The following is a 19,795-nucleotide window of genomic DNA, read 5'->3' as shown; positions in this document are numbered from 1 at the left end:
GAAGGAAGAAGTAAGGATGAAGGGAAGGGAGGGAGGGAAAAGGGAAGGAAAGAAAGATGGAGGGAGTGAACAGATCTGTTCAAGGAAGGACGAAGAAGAAGGAAGGAAGGGAGGGAAAAAGGATTGTGGAAAGAAGGAAGGGAAAAAGGAAGGAAAGATGGAAGTAGGGAACAGATTCGTTCAAGGAAGAAAGTAGGGAGGAAAGAAGTAAGGGGAAAAAGGAAGGAAAGAAAGATGGAGGGAGGGAGGGAAAAGGGATTGTGGAAAGAAGGAAAGAAAGATGGAGGGAGGGAACAGATTTGTTCATGGAAGGAAGTAGGGAGGAAAGAAAGGGAAAAAGGAAGGAAAGATGGAGGGAGGGAACAGATTCGTTCAAGGAAGGAGGAAGGGAGGAAAGAAGGAAAGAAAGATGGAGGGAGGGAACCAATCAGGTCAATTGGATCAAAAGAGGAAGGAAGAAGTAAGGACGAAGGAAGGAAAGAAAGAAGAAAGGGAAAAAGGATTGTGGAAAGTAGGAAGGGAGAAAGGAAGGAAGAAGTAAGGACAGAGGAAAGAAGGAAAGAAAGAAAGAAGAAAGGGAAAAGGGGCTGTGGAAAGTAGGAAAGGAAGGAAGGATGGAGGGAGGGAACAGATTTGTTCAAGGAAGGAGGAAGGGAGGAAAGAAGGAAGGAAAGATGGAGGGAGGGAATGGATCAGGTCAGTTGGATCAAGAGGAAGGAAGAAGTAAGGATGAAGGAAGGAAGGAAAGAAGAAAGGGAAAAAGGATTGTGGAAAGTAGGAAGGAAGAAGTAAGGACGAAGGGAAGGAGGGAGGGAGGGGAAAAAGGAAGGTAAGAAAGGAAAAAGGATTGTGGAAAGTAGGAAGGGAGAAAGGAAGGAAGAAGTAAGGACAAAGGAAGGAAAGAAAGGGAAAAAGGGTTGTGGAAAGTAGGAAAGGAGAAAGGAAGGAAGAAGTAAGGACAAAGGAAGGAAAGAAAGGGAAAAAGGGTTGTGGAAAGTAGGAAAGGACAAAGGAAGGACAGGATGGAGGAAGGGAACAGATTTGACCCAGTAGATCAACAGAAGGGTAAAACAAAGGTGAATTTCATGTAACTAATGACAGATATTATATGTACATGTCATTTACTGATGTGTGTTTTGTTCTGTTGTGGCGCCCTCCAGAGGTGGGGAACGGCGTTGGCAGTGCTGAGGAGCTGTACGCAGACAACGGCTACGACTACTACACCAATCAGGGCATCAGCCAGTGATTGGAAACCCCCAAGGCCTGTGTGAGTCTGCTGCGGTGATGTTCACATCATTCCTGTTGACGGTCGGTGTAAAATCTCTCCTGCTGCTCTGTCCTACTGATGAACTGACAGACTGCTGTACGTGACGGAGGAAACAACCACCCAGCTGCTGTGTGTACATTGTGTAAATAGTGTTTTTTTTTTTTTTTTTGCTTGTCATGACATACTGTATATCGCACGGGGCTAAACGCACTTTGTATTGATGAAATTCGCCAAATCTGCGGCCTCCTCTCTCTCTCTCTTTCTCTTCGCTCCCTTTCAAAGTTACCAAGTTACAGAGTTTCCAGATTCTTTAAGCTAATTTTCCAAAGCAGTTGTTCATCATTATTATTATTATTATTATTATTATTTTAAGCACTGTAAATGTCAATGATATTCTTCTCTTAGCGAGTGAATTTCTTTTTAACGAGGCTTTTTACAGCCCTTCATTGCAGCATGAGCCTTCTGTCAGCACTCCACCGTGCTGCTGTTCATAGTAGTACTAACACTATATTTGTATTTAAAGAGAAAAAAAAACAAAAAAACAAAAAAAAAGACACAAACAAGCTGTTTACAGTGGGTCCTGCCTTCTCCTCCAGGTGAAATGTTCACATGGTGTATGTAAGATAATTATTTTGATAGAGGCTGATTGACCCCCCCTCCCCCTCTCCCCTTGCCCCTGCCCCTGCCCCTACTTCTTCAGATCAGTGCATGTTACAGTAAATGATCATATCAATGACTTGTGTGAGCTGTGCTCCCAGTGTGTAACCAGAAGACAGAACCGGTGAAAATGGTTTTGGGGCGAAGATTTGTGCAGTCTTTTAATGGTTAATGTGAATGTGTTATGGTTTGTTTTGATTTTTTTTTTTTAAGATGTGTAAAAGGTGTATTGTGTGTGTGTGTGTGTATCCTGACTGGAAGTTTTTTTTTTTTTTTTTACCCCGTGTGCAGTGCTATGTTGAATGTGTTATTGTACATAAGAGATGAACCCAGTGTGAACGATGCTCCAGCCAATTCAACAATTACATTTCAAACAATGACAGTTAATCACAGTAGCAAATAGTCTGGTTGTGATGGGGAGTCGTGTCGCTTCCCACGCAGCCTCTAGACTGCAGTATAAAAAAGTCTGTGGTGTTCAGAAGAAATGCATCTTTACTGTTAGTTTCTGGTGTAACGCTGAATGTTGTTAGATAAATGAAGTGGGTGCTAAATGTGAATATATAAAGCTCCAAGCTAATTGAAGGGACGCTAGTACAGGTATCAAAGGAGGCAGCACAGGGTCAAGAATCTGATTGCATTTTGTGTTGACTTTCTTTCTTTGGGTATTTACTGTGCCTCAGAAGTAAACATTAAAAAAATCTTCTAATACATAAGTTTCCTCGTGACTCTTTAATTTACTGTGATTATTTTTAGCCCTTTATGGTTTTTTGTTTTTTTACACCTCAGCAGTTTTTTTTTTTTTGTCTCCAGTACAGCTGCAGAAGTCATGTGAGCGATCGTATTTGTCTAGATAAAAAAAAAAAACCTGAAGTAGGTCAGAGTGTGCTGCTAAAACTGGTAAAAGGGTCAGTTCTCTTTTTAAAGATTATCTGGGGTTTGGTGTTTTGCTAAAAGACGGAGACGGGAGGAGCTGGGCATCAAACCACCAGTGCACCACCCATAATGACTTCACCTCTTTTTGAAACAGAAAATATAAGGTTAAAGATATAGTCAGTAACATGCATCCAGAAAATAGCAGCACTTAAAAAATCTCTATTGGCTGCTCAGGAACATTTATGCCACAAAATTGACTTTTCTCTGAAAACAAACAGACAGTGGAGAAGTTGAGAAATGCAGTTTTAATATGTAATAGTTATTTAACGTTTCATTTTATAAGTGGCTCAACTCTGACAATAAATTAAACTTGGAATATAAAAATAGATCTTAATCCCATCGTTTTTCTTATTTCGTCTCCCTGTTTCCACGGGGACAAATTGCATTTGTACATGATCTAATACAAATAGCAGAACTTCAAATATACCAACTCTTAACTGAAGATCTCAGTTACAACATGAGAGATAAATCATCTGAGAAGAGGAACTAAAATAAATACAGATACTCATGAAAAGATGTTTGGCAAATAAAAACAGTTTCAAAAGGAATGTAGGTAGGTACAGTAGTAGGTACCGTCAGTAACACTCACTGGACCGTCTGTATTTCACATACAGAGTTTTGGGTTTGACAAAGAAAGACACAGAAATGGAAATCAACATCCATGATGGTTGAACAATAACCAGCCTACTGACTGTCGGCAGCAGGTGAAGCTTCTTCAAACTAAACTGTTTAACAGATTGATCGTGTCTGTGGCACAACATCCTGTGCGTGACAGTGACACATTTCTCAATATCAAATACACAAGGCACCAGGAAGCAAAGCTTTGGTCCTTCTGTGGGACGACGACAGCTTTTACCAAACTCTCGTGCGGCACAATTAATCGTAGCGTGCAAGTCGCCGAAATATTGAAATAACATGTCGGCTATTGCACAAAATAAAAAAGTGGAAGTTGGGCCACAAGTGGAAGTTTTCAAAGTGCATCTCTGCTCCATCTCTCTGATGGGGAAATGATCTAATAAATAACATGAGCTGTGTTGTCGGGGTTAACGATGCTAATGATTTAAAGCAGAAGTAAGCGGAATGTTTGTGTTAATATAAGTCTTAAATAATTATATCTTCCGACAGCAATCACTTATATAGAGTGTTTGGTGTGAAACACGGGTCTGTCAGTCACTCTGCTCTGCTGTAAGCCGAGGAGAAAACTTTCCTTGTATCCTACAACCTTCATCCAATGAGGAGAGCGACCAGCATAAAGGGGCGGTCCTCTCTGTGTGTGCAGCCAAGGGATGCGCGTGAATGTGGTGACGTAGGGACGAGGGCGGGGGCTGCTAACTCCATCAGCTGACAAGAAGTTAGCCAAAATGACCGGATCGCTTACTTCTGCTTTAAAGTTTACAGTACTGTGTGAACATTAAGGCTTTCTCCGACATGCACCCTCGTCTGTTAGATGGACACCTTCTGTATGAGTAGTCTATATATTGCGGTGAATTTGTTTTACATGAATTGTGCGTTACTGAAGTGTCTCTGTGTCCCGGTTAGTTTCTCTCAACAGTGGACGTTAAATTATCTCAGAGACCTGGATGAAGGTCTGTCTGAACCACAGCGGTTCACTTCATCTCCAACTATTTAGCAGCTTTCAAAAAAAAAAGAAGAAGAAGAAAGGCACACGCACACTGTATGTCAGCCTTAATGAGAAACGACTTCTAAAAACACTCATTCACTCATCTACACACGCAGCCGAACAGTTAAATGTCAATAAATAAATAAATATCTGAAGACATACTGGCTTAGTCTTTGAGTCCTTTTAACAAGTGGTTGTTCCCTGAACTGAACACCGTTGCTGTATCTACCATAAGTAGTAGTAAGCATCGTCAGTGAAGCTGAATGTGTGTGTGTGTGTGTGTGTGTGTGTGTGTGTGTGTGTGTGTGTGTGTGTGTGTGTGTGTGTGTGTGTGTGTGTGTGTTAGTAGATACACAACAGATGCTTCTCATTCACGTTTCATGAGAATCTCACTGTTGTTTCTGATGAAAGTTTGCACAACAGCAGCCGTGACTTTGAGGATTATAAGAGAAGTATTGACTTCTGCTGATGTTATCAGCCATTCCACGTTAAAGAGAAATGAAATACACGTCTGTACTTTTTTCTTTTTTTTCTAATAGTGCCATCTTTCTTAAACAAAGACGCACAAGAGGATTTGAAAACCTGAATGTCTTGTACGTCTCCATTCCTGGTGACGGTAATTTCTGTTGTGCATTTTTCTCTCATTAGCACTTGAGCACTTTAGAGAAGCACGACATAGTCCACAATGAGTGACAAGTTTCTGCGGCGTCGTAATAAATAAACCTAATCAAGATTAGCTGAAGTTCGTCTTGCGCAGGTGTCTGTTGGGGATTTCGATGGCGCTCACTTGCAGAGGCCACGAGCCGCCCATGATACCGGCCTGTATGGCCACGCCTGTGACCACGGCCAGGTCGGGGTCCACCGACGTGTTGGGCTCCTTCCCAAAGTATTCGCTGATCAGCCTCCTGATCCGCGGTATCCTGGTGGAGCCTCCGACCAGGACGATCTCGTCCACGTCCTCCTTCCCCAGGTGGCCCTCGGCCAACACCGTCTCCACCGGAGCCAGGATCTTCTGGAACAGATCCTCGTTGAGCTCCTCAAACAGCTCACGAGTGATCGCAGCCTGGAAGAGAACCGGAGCGGTGGCGGAGGCGCCGGCCGACTCTGAGCTGTCGTGCGTGTGGAGGTGGAGCGGCACCTTGATGGTGGCGCTGGGTTGGACGGTGAGGTTGATCTTGGCTGCTTCCACGGCCTGTCGGAGACGATGGACGTCCTCTTTGAGGGTGGGTGGGACGCCAAACTGCTGTCGGACCCGCTCCGTGGTGAACTGCAGCAGCCTCTGGCTGAAGTCTTGTCCTCCCAGCTTGTTGTTTCCTGCCAAAACACAAAGCATCCATTTAACAACAGCGCTCCGCTCTCACTCCGGCTTTAGACCAAAGCTGCTTTGTGACGTTTCAGATTACAAACACTGAAATTACATCAGGTTTTTCTCTGAACAGATATTAGACACCTGCTATTTCTCTCAGCTGTTGAATCCAGTTCAGATCAGGGAGAAGAGATCACAGAATAAAAGAACAATGCTTTTAGGCTTTTGCTGCACAACAAAAGCAAAAGCTTTTGGGGTCATATCACCTCTTATCTCATGTTACTGAGGCAGAGCAGCAGCAGCACCCACCTGCCATGGCTCTGGTGAGGAACATGCCTCCCTGTTTGTTGAGCAGAGACACATCCAGGGTCCCTCCCCCGAGGTCGACCACCAGCACGTTGAAGACGTCCACCTTGTGCAGACCGTAGGCCATGGCCGCAGCCGTGGGCTCATTGATCACACGTAGGATCTCCAAGCCTGCAAGACAGTAACATGAATGTTTAGAAACTCAATCATCTTCAAACAAACGTCATCTTCAGATTTATAGAGAACTGACCAGCGAGGTTGGCGGCCCTGACGGTGTAGTTCCTCTGCCTCTCGTCGAACTCTGCAGGAACGGAGATGACGGCTTTCTGTACGGGGACGCCCAGCTGCTTCTCCGCCATCTTCCTCATCTTCAGCAGCAGCCTGGAGCCGATGAACTCCGGGCTCACGGTGAAGGTTTGGTTGGTGGAGATCACAAACTCTGCACTTCCATTGTTGTTGACCACCTGAAGGAGAGGGAGGAAAATGTTACCAATTATTTTAACCTATGTTTTTATTACGCAGTTAGCACTTTACTTATTTTTTCAGTATTTCTATAATGCATATTTTATGTTCAAAACAAGGAGCGCTTTGTGGAATCCTTTCTCAAAACTAGAGGTGCTCCTTGGAGAGGGATCCAGTAGGTGTTTCTGAATTATCTGTTTGACTCCCTGATGAAGGCTTGATGCTGAAATGTGTCGTAGTCATTTTAAACATGTCATTGTGACAATGCCAGATTAATTAAAGGGATTTTATTTACTCAAGAGAGTGCCTTGGAGTTTTTCTTTGCTTTTCACGGTGCATATTTTATATTCATCTATTTATTCTGGTTGTTTTTAGGTCAGCTTTATTCGTCTGGACCAGTGCAATGTCATTTCCTTCCCTGTACACTAATTGAGGGGGTTATCTATCTATCTAGCCTATCTATCTATACAGTGTTAGAGATTTCAATACAAGGAACAAAATGTACAAAAAGGGAGCTCCTAAAGCAAGTTGTGACAATGCCAGATTAATTAAAGGTATTTTATTTACTCAAGAGAGTGCCTCAGAGTTTTCCTTTGCTTTTCACAGTGTATATTTTATATCTACCTATTTATTCTGGTTGTTTTTAGGTCAGCTTTATTCGTCTGAACCAGTGCAACGTCATTTCCTTCCCTGTACACTAATTGAGGGGGTTATCTATCTATCTATCTATCTATCTATCTATCTATCTATCTATCTATCTATCTATCTATACAGTGATAGAGATTTCAATTCAAGGAGCAAATAAAGGGCAATTGTGTACAAAATAGGAGCTCCTAAAGCGAGTTGTAAACACGTTTTCACCAGCTTGACCCACCTTGAACGGGTACCGAGCGCTCTCCTGCTCCAGCACCTCCGGCTCAAACACCTTCCCGATGAACCTCTTCGCGTCGTAGATGGTGTTTTGCGGGTTGGTGTCGGCGAGGTCCACGGCTTCGTGTCCGGCCAGCACGGCGGCGTCGGCGGTGAAGGACACGGCGCTGGGGATGCTCTTCCTGCCCTCTTCGTCCGCTATCACCTCCACCTCGCCGCTGCCCGGGTGGAAGACGCCCACGGAGCAGAAAGTGGTGCCCAGGTCCAGGCCGATCACCCGGGGCTTGGGGGGAGGGAGGTACTGTTGGCCCAGATACCCGGCCAGGAACAGGGCCAGGATCACGGAGCCTGTAATGGTAACAATACGCGTGTTATTATTATTATTATCATTAACTTAACAGGTGGAGGAAACCGGTTAGCTTTGACGTGTTAGCATCCACTGACCGGTTAATTAACATTACAGGAGGAGGGAAACATGTCTTTTTTTTCTTTTTTTTTTACTTACCAATCATTGAAATTTCTCCGGACATTGTCCCTCCGACTCAAAAAATCACAATATATCGCTTAAAATGTTCACGTTGCGGTAAAAATGATGTCCCGGCTTTGGCAGCTGGACTGGATGATGCGAAACAGTAATTTTTTTTAGACTACCAGTAAAATCATACACGTCAACACTGCATGACTCCCAGTGCACGCTGGGTAACGTAGTTTACGTCACAGACCGTCGACGCCACCGATGGCGCAGCAGAATTTAGCTTTGTACTACAGTTCCCATGAACGCTAGCGGCAGGCAACGAAAACAAACGTTTCGTGACGTGTCTGTGTTCTCAGCCAATCAGGTAAAGCCAAAACAGCTAACGTTTAAAAAAAAAAAACAGAACTCAAAACAGAAAATAAATGAATTTGAAATAAATAAAATGGTGAATTAAATAATATTATTGAAGTAAAGAGGCAATTTAACATTTTATTCCATAAAATAATAATAATAATATTTCAGACACAGGAAATTAAATAACTTACAACTGACAACAACTCATATTTAATTGTATTTATTTAATTTTATTTACAAAAAGTTGTGAAAACAGATTAATACTGACTTTCACACACAGGCTCAAACACACACACACACACACACACACACACACACACACACACACACACACACACACACACACACACACACACACACTCTCCCATGCACACACACACACAAACATATTCAGAAAATAACATACATATTTTTTTTCTGTAGGGTGACTTCAGGTAAATTGGGCCATCAGGTAAAATGAGCCAGTTAAGGTTTGAGCCTCCTAGCTTTTTAAGTTTTAACAGGCAATGGCTGTAAATGATTTCAAATTGTTGCTACAACTGTACTTGACAAAAAACAATTGATTTGAGTGGTCTCTGGTTGCTGTTGTGGGTGGGACAATGCTTTATATCCAGCCTGCTGAGGAGAAGTGTGCGAAAAGTGGCCTGGCAAACAAATTTCACTTGAAACTGATAAGGTTGATAACTCCCTAAAAAAACAGATCTACAATAAAAAATGTGATTTATAATACACATTGTGATTCCCCCCATTGGATAGAATGCAAAATTCTTGCTAAGCTTACTTATTTTTAATTTAAATGCATTTTTTGTGGGTGGCCCAATTTACCTTAATGCATCATGGTAAATTGAGCCATGCATTTCAGCTAAAATGGGCCACATACAAAACACAGTCTTACACTGAAGTTACACAGAAATTGAGGGTGCAAAACATGTTCAAAGTTAGATATATATCCAAGGTTGGTCAGTGCCACTCATGGTGCCATTAGCACTGTGGGGGAAAAAATGGCATCTATAATGCCACACACACACATACACACACAGTAAAAGAGCCTATAACATAGTCAGTTAACAAAGAGCATAGCAACAACATGATCATGTAATTTTAAAATGCATTTTAAGATTAAAAAATGTCTTCAACCTCTTATGTATTCACTGTTAATGTTAAGTTTAGTGTTGTAGTTTAGTAGTAGTGTCAATTAATTATTAAAATTTAAATGATTTCTGCTAAAATTACTGTGTTGTTCTCTCATGGCCCAATTTAACTGAACGGCTGGCCCATTTTACCTGAATCTTCATCGTACCTCGAGAGGGAATATCCCGATACTTTAACTCTCATAATTCCAAAATAATTATACTTTTTAATTTTTTTTTCACACAGAAACATTTAAGAGACCTATGTCGATTTTTAAAAATATCAATGGATTTCATGCATAGCGTTTTTGATGGTCTTATTAATCGTTTACCAAAAAGTGGCCCATTTTACCTGACTTCACCCTACAGCATTATAGGCAAATACGCATTGTCCAAACCCAGACACTATTTTTCAAAAACACCCCTTACCTTCAACAATGTCACTTAATTCATAGGACCAAAAAAAAGATGACACTGGATGTTGAATTGAGATTGGATGTGATGAAAAAGGATAAAATGACATGGTTTTGATAAATAAAGGCATTATAAGCAATAACATTGAATGATTTAGAACGTAATAAATACAAGTGACATCAAATCAATGAAATGTCACTTCATCAACGACATAAAAAAAAAAAACTCCAGAACTCAACACGTACAAGTTGATTATTATTATTATCTTGATAATCTGATAATGGATAAGATGACATTTAGAACTGCAGTTGTTTGTTCTTCCTTATACTGTATATGTATCATCAAAAAGCTTGTGGTTAGCTCGTTGGAGAAACAAATATTAAACATGACATTTAAAAAAAAAAAAAAATACAAGACAGGAATTGTTGAAAGCCATCAGTGAGCAAAAGATACCCAACTTTGAATCCCAAATGTCTCAGTATCCATCTAACAAATGAACAGATTATGAATCCACGGCGTCTGTGAGCTGCTCTGCGTCCTCTTTGCTGTCTGAACATTCAGATGGGATGAAGCAGCCCGAGTCTCTGGGACAGTCGCTGTCTTCTTCCTGTAGACTGTGGGAGGATTTGTGCTCCTCCGCATCCCTGACATCATCACCTGCAACCACAGACCGAATGGAATTAGATCAAATGACATGATAATATTACAAGTTTCTGTTTCCGACCACACGAAAGATGATAAAAATCTGTGCAAACTGAGTCACTGGAAATTAATCCAAATTTAGATGTGACAGGTTGATGGTTTTAGATGTTTAATTAGATTTGCTGCAATTCTATTAATAGTAATGTAGCTACATTGTCTTTAATGATAAGGCTGTTGTTGCTAAACTTAAGGTGAATCCATTGTGTTGACCCAAATACTAAAATAACTTCTAGAGGTGTGACCTATAGCAAAAAGCAGCACAAAACACCCCAAACGTCCTTTTTGACTTTTATTTTCCGCTCCGTACCATTCTTTAATATTTCTACCTCACTGACAGAAGCTACTAATCCCTGTGTCCAGGTTGCCAAAGCACTACACTAATGGAGTTCAGCTTGATTAAATTACTGGCTTCTCATGTGAGTCAACAAGCTTGGCAGGGTCTCGCTGCAGCCGCTGCCATCTGTTTACTCAAACTGTCACCCAAACACACACACACACAAAAAATTACAATGACCTTTAACTCAGCTTGTGTGCATATATTTAAAAGTTACACTCAATAAAACATGAACTGAATAAAAGAAGCGAGCGAAATGTTGTTCCTTCCTCATGCTGGAAAGCAGGTACGGTATTCTCGTTTTCATTCATACAGGGCTCGGTGATAAGGCCTCAGATTACAGGAACAACTTCTGCCCTGTTAAGCACTTTCTATCTGAGTAACAGGAAATCACTGATAAGCCTCTCACGGTGCGCAGGATGCATTTCTATTCAGTGTGGCACTAATGTCTCGGCTTCCAACTGGCATTTTATATTTTAGGGCAACAAAAGACTTTAGTTTTTATCGTATAACAGTAATGGGTTAGAAATAATAATAATTAATATTCATATTTTAATATTGGTAATTGGCTATCAAGAGCCAGGAATGTGTCTGTTCATATTTCTCAAAGTTAGGGTCTACTTATTTAGTAAAATGTGGAAATTGTGGGACGTCATTAGCTGAAAGTGAAATCAAAGATTGGATTCCTGCTCATCTCTGATTGGCTGATGGACACATTGTGAGGCATGTGTGTTTGCATACAGAGGTGTGTGTCTAAGTGTCTCATTACAACACTAATTAGCACGACCCAGAAAGCCCGTGTAAGTGATTTTGTTAAACACTAAATAAGAACCTGAAAAACTGAATTATTTTACAAATTGTTAAATCAAATTTAATTCAATTTTAATGGACTATTAATTGGTCGATGACAGGACAGTGTTCAGAACAGTGACATCAACTCTTACTGACACTTTAATAAGCATTTATGAATGGACTATGTCACTTCTTCATAACTTGCAATGAGTGAAACCATAACATTAATGGCTAAAACCCTTAAACTTGTGCTTTGTTGCGTTGCTAACCTTCTGTGTAGCGGCACTCAGCAGCGGCGAGGAGCTTGCGTCGGTGCTCGGGGTCTTTGACGTTCAGCTCTATCAGGTGTTTCTCCTGCAGGTGCAGCAGGTCCTCCACCGTCTGGTAGCCATTCAGCAGCAACGCAGAGGCATACTCCTGCAAAAACCAACAGCGCTGTTTTCACTACCATCAATAATATACCTAAATCAAAACCCAACGTCGGGTTTCAGATCATGTTTGGTTTTGAACAGCAGGTATTTCACATCATTTTGACAGTGAGGTTGAGTTGTAGAGGTGTGGTAATATTTCAGTGGGCAGTAGTAGTAGTGGTAATTTTTTAGCCACTGAAAACAGCAGTTACACATTAGCTTTTGTCTCACTTTCCTTGATAAGGTTTTTCAACACCAGAAGAGTTCCCTAGTGTCATTATGGGGAAGCTGCTTTTAACTGCTCTCCTGTTACTGTAACTGTTTGACTAAGTTGTGACCAGACAAAAACATTGATCGATCCCAGCCGATGAACAGCTTTCCACCCTCACCTCAAGGTTTAGCCGCTCCAAAAGCTCCAGCAAGGTTTTGGGTCGGGGTCTTTTGCAGAGTTTCTGTTGTCTAATTTTAGGAGCTTCTTCTTTTTCTTCCTCTTTCTCCTCCAAAACATCTACATAGATGAATTTGAAGTTCCCCACTTTGCCGTTCAGCATGCCGGTCCAGATGCCCATCGGAGGCTTACTGATGATGTTGATGATGTCGCCCACCTTGGAAAGAATCGACAACAGGATATGGTTGATATGCATATTCGTTCACCCCCCGAAACCTGAATGCTTTTCTGTCAAACCGACAACACAATCTCAGCACTGCACACAAGCAGGATTTTTTGCGTTACCTTGAGTTTGAGAGAATCTGTGTCGTACGGGCTGGGGACAAAGTCTGTGTGGACGCGAGCGTTGCCGCAGAACTGTCCCTGGTAGGAACCGTCCTCCTCCAGCCTCACGCTGTCTTTCTGGTTAGAGCCATTGGACTCACTGGTCACACCACCTGAGCCCGCAGACACAACACAACGCAAATATGATTATACATGTTGATTACATTATAAGATTACTGTCATAATCAATACAGCAGGATTAACTCTGTGGCTTTGCAGCACGTGTAGATACTTACTAGAGGAGCTCTGGCCGCTGTAGAGACTTTCTAATGAGTTGCAGCTTGTCTTTGCAGAGTTTTTCTCAGCTGGGGCGCTGCTCTCCGTCTCTGCCTCTGGGTCTTTGTCTGTCTCATCACCCTGGAAGGACAAAGATTCACAGTTTTAACTGAGAGATGTGTTATGTAACACAGACAGACTTTACAATCATCAATCAATCTATCAATTGTGGATGCAATCTGGATATAGGCTATTCAAACCGCTGTAGCTGTATTGAGTAAGTCTACATGAAAGAAAAAGACAACAAAGGAAATAGAGCAGAGAGCTTCAGGTGAAGGTGTGGGTGGCGAAATGTTACAAGCTTCTCAAAAGTTTTGTCTTATCTCTGCGTCAGTCTCACAGTAACACACATTCACACACACAAAAAAAAAAACTGCAAGAGGACAGTTTCTGGTGTACTGTAGGTCAGAGCGTCATTTAAGAGAGTGTCACAGTCAAGGATGTGGGTTTGTATGAGATGAAAGAGATAAGACTCCTGAGAAAAACAAGTGCAGGTTTGACTGTCAGAGAGGCCGGACTTTTACTGTGTCAGACAGGTGGAGGGGGTTTTTCATCACTTGTGCGCACAAATGTTTGATGTGTTTACACGAAGTCGAGATCTCTACCCTTTAATTACTTATCTATGCACACAAGTGACGTTTAATCGGTGGCGTCTGTCTGCAGCCTGATTAAATAATAAAGCTTTTGTATGTGAGTGTGTCTGGTTTCCATTGACTCACTGCTTCCTCTGAGAAAGACTTGGCGTGTTTTTTGCCCATTTTTCTGCGCATCGTCAGTGAAATCGCCTTCATCTTCTTCCCGAGTCCAGCTGATTTGTGCGGGTCTGAGCTTTCGCATTCCTCCGTGAGCTGTGTGCCGAAAGTTGTTTTAGTACATATGAAACATCCATAGAAAAGTTTGTATATTTACATCCAAGCATAAGTGTATGTATGTAAGTTTATGTATGAGAAATTAATACATGTACATACAGTAGGCCTATATCACATTTGCAAATGATAGTAAAATTTAGATCATGTCTACTCGTGTTTTTCCAACCTCCTTCATCTTTTGGGGTACTTCTGCTCCATAAACATACTGTAAAGTAAAATGTATCACTTCCTGTGCCGCAAAAGGGTTTTTCCCAAGATGAACCATGTCCTATTTATGTAAATTTCCTTGCACTAGGGATAAGGCTGCAAAATATATGTACATCAGCATATCTGCAGCACACAATATGCCAGTGTCGCAAACAATAACTTTACATGTCCACTTGTTAGGTTATGCTACAGTATGTCTATCTATGTATGTCTATCAACCCCAGAGGCTGTTTTCACTGTACCAGCATCTCTTGTCATTATGCATGTGAAATAAAATGAAAACAAAACAAATCTACATACCGTTGTTGTTCCGTTCTCCTCTGGCTTGGCCTGTGGCGACTGATGTCTGAGACCCTCAAACCTGCCAAAGCTGGTGGAGCGCTGTGGGGGGAGATTCAGAAAACAAAGACAAAGGATGAGTCATGAAGACAACTGTTTTAGTTTGTGCAGAATTACATCCAGTCAGATTGTGCAGTCATCTGGAAGGCTCATAGAAGTAATGTATTCAGCTATTTACATACTCTATATACAGTAGGTCTTTCTAAGGAAAGCCAAAGCTATAAAAGTAGTTAATGCAAAACAACCACAGTGTCAATACACACCCATGCACACTCACGCATATAGAGAAAACTGTCTATTCAAAGTGTTTTATTATAAAAGCATGAAAAGGTCAGGTCTTAGTTTCACAACAGCCTCTATGCAAGTGCACTGAAAACTTGTCAGGTTGAAAAATATATGAATAAATACATGAATAAAACAACAGCGTCCTCACATCACTGAGGTTAGCAACCCAATGCTGCTACACTTTGACTCTGTTTTAATTGTTTCTCCTTTTTTTTTTCCCTGCCCCACCCGATTTTTCATAAAGCTAAAAGTCACTATAATCTCCCCCAAACCCCCATCATCTCCACAGCAGAGCACAAAAAATAATTATATAAATGAATAATCCCTGGAAATCCTGGTTAAATATGAACTCCTAGACAGACCTCAGCGGAATGAATTAATGCAGCGTCGACTGCTTTTGACAGACAGGCTCACATTTTTCAGCAAATATCACAGTGTTAATTTTTTGTCATAACTGTCTCTTTTAAAATGTGTAGATGAATTTAGAAAATACATTTTCATGCACACATTTTTAGCAAGACTAGTCTTTGACTGGTTTTTCAGTAATTTATAGAGTATGATTTGTCCTTTCATCCAACAAATTATGTTATACAGTAATGCCAGCAACAGTTAAGACATATTTGCAGTCAGAACAATGATCTGTCTCTCTTCCTTATTGTAGACATTCATCATTTTTGAAGACACAATGTAAAAGGCAACATTTAAACATCTCTACTTCCTACAAAATGTCATATCACTGACTCAAACTCTCAGATTCTCACCCACCTTTGGTTTGCTGCTCTTCGCTTTGTCTGACACATTGGACGCTGCCCTGTGTAACATTTTCCTGCTGTTTTTAAGGTTTTCTCAAATCTCAGAATTTGCTCCTCTCGTTCCTTTGCTCCGTCTCTCCTGACAGTGAAGTGTTAACTAACAGCAAGAAGCTTTGCCCGACTGACGGGCTGACTGAACCACTTCCTCACGACAGACAGGATGTGAGGCAATTGACATTGTGTGTCTCGTTTGCAATATCGCTTTTGAAAAGGGAAAAACACAAATGCTTGAGTGTGCATTTTGTAGCCCGCTCAACGAAAACATCTAGAACCACTTCCAGGAAAGACTGTGTTGAGGTTTTTATAAGCGTCTGTATTTGTTTTATAAGATGTATTGGTGAGGACGAGCTCCGTCCTGTCACGGTTGCTGTTGTCTTGAGTTTCTGTGGTTGGTTAAGATCAGAGTTAAATAATGTCACTGAACATAACACAATCATGAAACCACTGGAGTGACTCATAATGTACCAAGATTTCATCCACATCCCTGCAGTGACAACACAACTATTCTTACCTAATTGTTTCTTAAATAAAATATAGGAGAGAACATGGAGAAAAATATAAAATTCTCCTTTTCTACTCAGATGAAATCTAACCCCAGTATCCCTGAAAAGTTCCCTAAAATAGCAAAGAGGAACATGGTTATGGTAAATGATGCTGGAGTAACTATTCTTATGCATTCATTTCTTCATGCTGGCAGTCGCAGAGAGCTTTTGGGGAAGTGGTGATGTATGACAGAGGAACAGTCAAAGAGGTAACTTCATTGTGTCGAAACACTTTCCGGTTTATCTCTCCTCTCCACAATGGAAGTCACTCGGGTTTATTTCATGTCATAGAAACACTACGATGCCAAACGCATAATTGATTTTTGTTGTCAATATTAACGGTTGGAGATCATAAACCTGTCAGTTTCTAACAAACATGGCCTCCCCAGTGAATCTCCACAGTGTGGTTTGGTTTGACTTTCCACAGGATCCTACACTACGGCCGCCAGCCAGCCGGGGTTGTGGTGATGTTGCCATGTGGGGATTTGCCACTGTGTTTACATTGTGGGGCGTTTGAACGGGTCACTTGTAGAAAAGGGAATTCTGCAGACAAAACCATTGCCTAATCCCACTGCTTGCAATCAGCGTAAACTCCTGTCAATCCAGATTAAGGCTTCTAATCTATTACTTCAGAGGCTCCTGACTCTGCCGAGAGGCAGTTGTTCATCTGAAGAATTGAAAATGTGACACCCACCATTGGAAAGAGTCACCTCATCTCTGTTGAAATATTTTACTGGGGAAAATTTTCTAAGGAGATACTCCAGACCATTCTACCATGTTTGTTTTCTTTCTTTTAACCTTCGTCTTGTGTTAGCTTTCTACTGCCATCTATGGTGTTTGGGTCAGTTTTGACACGTGTTTTAAATCAGCTGTAAAATACACTAAAACAATTATTTATCATCTCATTTGTTTCTCATCTCTTGGTTACATTGTTAGGCTTCCTTATCCATGAAAAGGTTGGTTTTGCACTTATGATTTCAGTTTGAACTCTCATTATTGTTCTTATCGTTATAACTGGGTCAAAATTGACCCTAACACCACAAATGTCATAATTTTAACCAGAGCATTTTAGAATTTTGTGGGGAAAAAAATGTTTTGTTTTGTTTTAATTTAGGTTCCTGACAAAGTCAAAAAGCCTTGATGCTATAAACAAATTTATTGTATGCATTTAAAACCTGAAAACGGGTCACTGGTGACTCGAACACCAGAGAAAGGTTAATATCTTTATGGTGAAGTAACCACACCACCACAGTGGTTGAATGAATAAGTCGTTAACACCATCTCTGGCTCTGCTCTGAACAGGCTTCATGTCAGATGAAATGACATTTCACCTCAAAGAACCAATGACACTATGGATCCATAGGGATCTTTGTAATCTCCACACAGGATCATCCTTTTCATCTCAGACAATTTTCTCCCCAAGTCATGTTAAGCTTTAACAACGGCGTTGAGTCACCCTGAGCGCACGCTGCACATGCTGTGACAGATATCAAGTGCACGCAAATGCGCTGACCTCTGAGGTCAGTCGGTTTTATTGTGTTGTGCTTGCACTAAGTGACAACTGAACTTGGAGCAGTCAACCACAACTGACTAAAAAACAATCCCAGTAACACTAAGATGCATCTGAATTAGATTTGGCATATCTTTCTTAAAGCAGATATCAGTGGAATGTTTTTGTTAATATAAGTCCTAAATAGTCCTATTTTCCGTCAGCAATCACTAAGTACATACATACAAAGTATTTCAGCCTAAACACGAGTCTCTCCGTCACTCTGCTCTGCTGTAACCCGAGGAGAAAATTTTCCTTGTGGGATACAAGTGTTATCCAATGAGGAGAGAGAACGGCATGAAGGGCTGTGTGTGCAGCCAAGGGATGCGCGTGAATGTGGTGACGTAGCACGAGGACCAATTGATGCCTGACAAGGGCGGGGGCTGCTAACTCATGGTGCGTTCAAAGAAACTCGTACTTTGTGTTTTTCCTTCCTGTGAAGTCATACCAGTTCGATCTGGTACGAGTTCACGGGTCGGAAGTTACGAGTGGCCGTTATAGGGAACTTTCACAGACAACAGGATGGTAAAAACACGAGCTACGGGTTACCTGGAACGCTACCAAGTCGTAGTTGTGACTTGAAGCTGTAACTTACGGTTTCAAAAGCCTGCCTTGAACGCAGCATTAGCCGAAACGGCCGTGAAGCTGATATCTGCTTTAAAAGGCAAAGGACTTGCAATGTTTTGTACAGTTAAACTGTGCTATTCAATACAATAACTACAATTAAGCCTTTTAAAATCTGTGACAAAATACTACTCACATGACCAAACATTCGTGCAGTGAAGTCGCTTTGTTTGCTGAAATTGTTCCTCATTTTCTCCCAAAACATTTCAAAGTAGAACCAAAGGTTGTTGTTGTAACCTCAGAAGCGTGAGTTAAGTGGATATCCTCCAAAGTTACAGTCTTATCAGAAATGACTGCATAAACAAGCTTTGGTACTGAAAATAGTCTAATGCTGGAAGATGCATTTTTAATTTTAGACTCAGGCTGTTGACCATAGTTTCAGTTCAACTTTGAATGCATCTTTGTACAGACTGAGGACTGTGTGATTTATCCCTGATCAATAAAATAGAAATCATGCTAAAAACGATCACAGCAGGATCTGTGCCAATGTCCCTATGAGAGACTGAGTGAGGACTGTTTGAGAAAGCTTGAGAAATGTGAACCACATTAAAGCCGCAGTGTCACAGCATGTGGGGCACGACGCATTGAACAGTTAGTGTGTGTGTATGCACAGTGACGCCTCAGAAGTGTGCGTGTGACTTAGCAACAAAACGTTTAGAGAGCTGAGTGAGATCACACACCCAACAACATGCACTCACACTTGGCTCTGACAGATCCACATCAGTGATGGAGCGCGATACCTTCGGGGGAATCTGGGGTTTACTGTCCCGTTTCAAGCCGTCGTCCTGGGCCGGGTTAGGCTGCAGCTGTCGTCCCTCCCACTCCTTCCCATTGGCTGCTGCGGGGGGGTAGTCATGGGAATACACGCGGTACTCGGTGAGCGGCCGGCGACAGGTGTGCTGGATGGTTCCCCAGGCCGGGCTGCCCTCGCCCGGGTTGCTCCAGCGCTGGTGGTGGGCGTGCGTGGGCGTGGCGCCACCAGGTAGACTGGTCATGTCGATGTAGCGGCCCGGGGTCGTGTTCTCCTGAGCGGGCAGCGTGGACGACTTGCCGCTGTACATCGGCCTCCTGTCCGATCTGTAGGGCACTTCCAGATAGTGGGGTCCCATGGGTGGGGCGGCCATAGCGTTGGGTGGGGCGTGCACTGAGAAGGATGACAGGGAGGCAAGGCAAGGCAAGTTTATTTGTATAGCACATTTCCGCAGCAAGACAACTCAAGGTGCTTTACATATTAGCAAAATAAGAACATAAAAAGCAAACATTATTTAAAAACAGACAAGAGAATGAATTAAAACAGGTATAAAAAGAAGGGAAGGGAGAAAGAGAGACAGAACAACTAAAACATAGTAAAAAAAAAAAAAAGATATAAAATAACAGAATAATGTTACAGTGCAGTTAATGAAAGGCGTCAGCAAACATGAAAGTCTTCAATGTTGATTTAAAGGCACTGAGGGTTCTGGCAGACCTGCAGGTTTCTGGGAGTTTGT

The 19,795-nt window shown here is 41.7% G+C and overlaps 3 protein-coding genes across 5 annotated transcripts in view; 1 reads left to right on the top strand and 2 right to left on the bottom strand.

Annotated features, from left to right (window-relative positions):
* The window catches only part of gdpd5b (glycerophosphodiester phosphodiesterase domain containing 5b), a 52,069-nt gene extending 50,077 nt beyond the window's left edge, over window positions 1-1,992 (top strand). For both annotated transcript variants that reach the window (XR_014595846.1, XM_083984869.1), the window contains one exon: window positions 1,161-1,992. Coding sequence is in view for 1 of the 2 variants with exons in the window: in XM_083984869.1 (XP_083840995.1) it covers window positions 1,161-1,246 (86 nt within the window). In the remaining variant the exon portion in view is untranslated. The remainder of the gene's footprint in view (window positions 1-1,160) is intronic.
* Window positions 1,993-4,890: 2,898 nt separating this feature from the next.
* hspa13 (heat shock protein 70 family, member 13) lies at window positions 4,891-8,027 on the bottom strand. Its single transcript, XM_083984907.1, has 5 exons — window positions 7,928-8,027; window positions 7,427-7,770; window positions 6,341-6,554; window positions 6,094-6,261; window positions 4,891-5,792 (listed from the first exon to the last, which is right to left on the bottom strand). Exons 1-5 carry the CDS (start codon window positions 7,950-7,952, stop codon window positions 5,212-5,214), a joined length of 1,332 nt encoding a protein of 443 aa, XP_083841033.1. The 5' UTR covers window positions 7,953-8,027; the 3' UTR covers window positions 4,891-5,211.
* Window positions 8,028-9,751: 1,724 nt separating this feature from the next.
* Window positions 9,752-15,690, bottom strand: samsn1a (SAM domain, SH3 domain and nuclear localisation signals 1a). Of its 2 annotated transcripts, none has more exons than XM_083984729.1 (8): window positions 15,547-15,690; window positions 14,458-14,538; window positions 13,801-13,929; window positions 13,042-13,162; window positions 12,767-12,924; window positions 12,423-12,638; window positions 11,893-12,040; window positions 9,752-10,452 (listed from the first exon to the last, which is right to left on the bottom strand). In XM_083984729.1, the coding sequence occupies exons 1-8, from the start codon at window positions 15,601-15,603 to the stop codon at window positions 10,298-10,300; spliced, it is 1,065 nt and encodes a 354-aa protein (XP_083840855.1). In that variant the 5' UTR covers window positions 15,604-15,690; the 3' UTR covers window positions 9,752-10,297. The 2 variants fall into 2 exon arrangements, with proteins under 2 accessions (XP_083840855.1, XP_083840856.1); XM_083984730.1 differs by having other exon boundaries at window positions 12,767-12,918.
* Window positions 15,691-19,795: the final 4,105 nt, after the last annotated feature.

The sequence above is a fragment of the Trachurus trachurus genome (assembly GCF_905171665.1).
Source record: "Trachurus trachurus genome assembly, chromosome: 13".
In the NCBI taxonomy this organism is placed as follows: Eukaryota; Metazoa; Chordata; class Actinopteri; order Carangiformes; family Carangidae; genus Trachurus; species Trachurus trachurus.
Note: the sequence above shows the minus strand (reverse complement) of the source record. Positions and strands in the feature narration are given on the sequence as shown.

What these genes read in the sequence shown, in the direction of transcription:
- hspa13 (XM_083984907.1), bottom strand. Translation starts at nt 7,952, where the DNA reads ATGTCCGGAGAAATTTCAATGATTG. An exon ending in CGGAGAAATTTCAATGATTG is followed by an intron (nt 7,771 to 7,927) that starts GTAAGTAAAAAA and finishes TTACCATTACAG; the next exon opens with GCTCCGTGATCCTGGCCCTG. An exon ending in CAGGGCCGCCAACCTCGCTG is followed by an intron (nt 6,262 to 6,340) that starts GTCAGTTCTCTA and finishes ACTGTCTTGCAG; the next exon opens with GCTTGGAGATCCTACGTGTG.
- samsn1a (XM_083984729.1), bottom strand. Translation starts at nt 15,603, where the DNA reads ATGTTACACAGGGCAGCGTCCAATGTGTCAGACAAAGCGAAGAGCAGC. An exon ending in CGAAGAGCAGCAAACCAAAG is followed by an intron (nt 14,539 to 15,546) that starts GTGGGTGAGAAT and finishes CTCCCCCCACAG; the next exon opens with CGCTCCACCAGCTTTGGCAG. An exon ending in CAGCGGCCAGAGCTCCTCTA is followed by an intron (nt 12,925 to 13,041) that starts GTAAGTATCTAC and finishes TTGTGTCTGCGG; the next exon opens with GCTCAGGTGGTGTGACCAGT.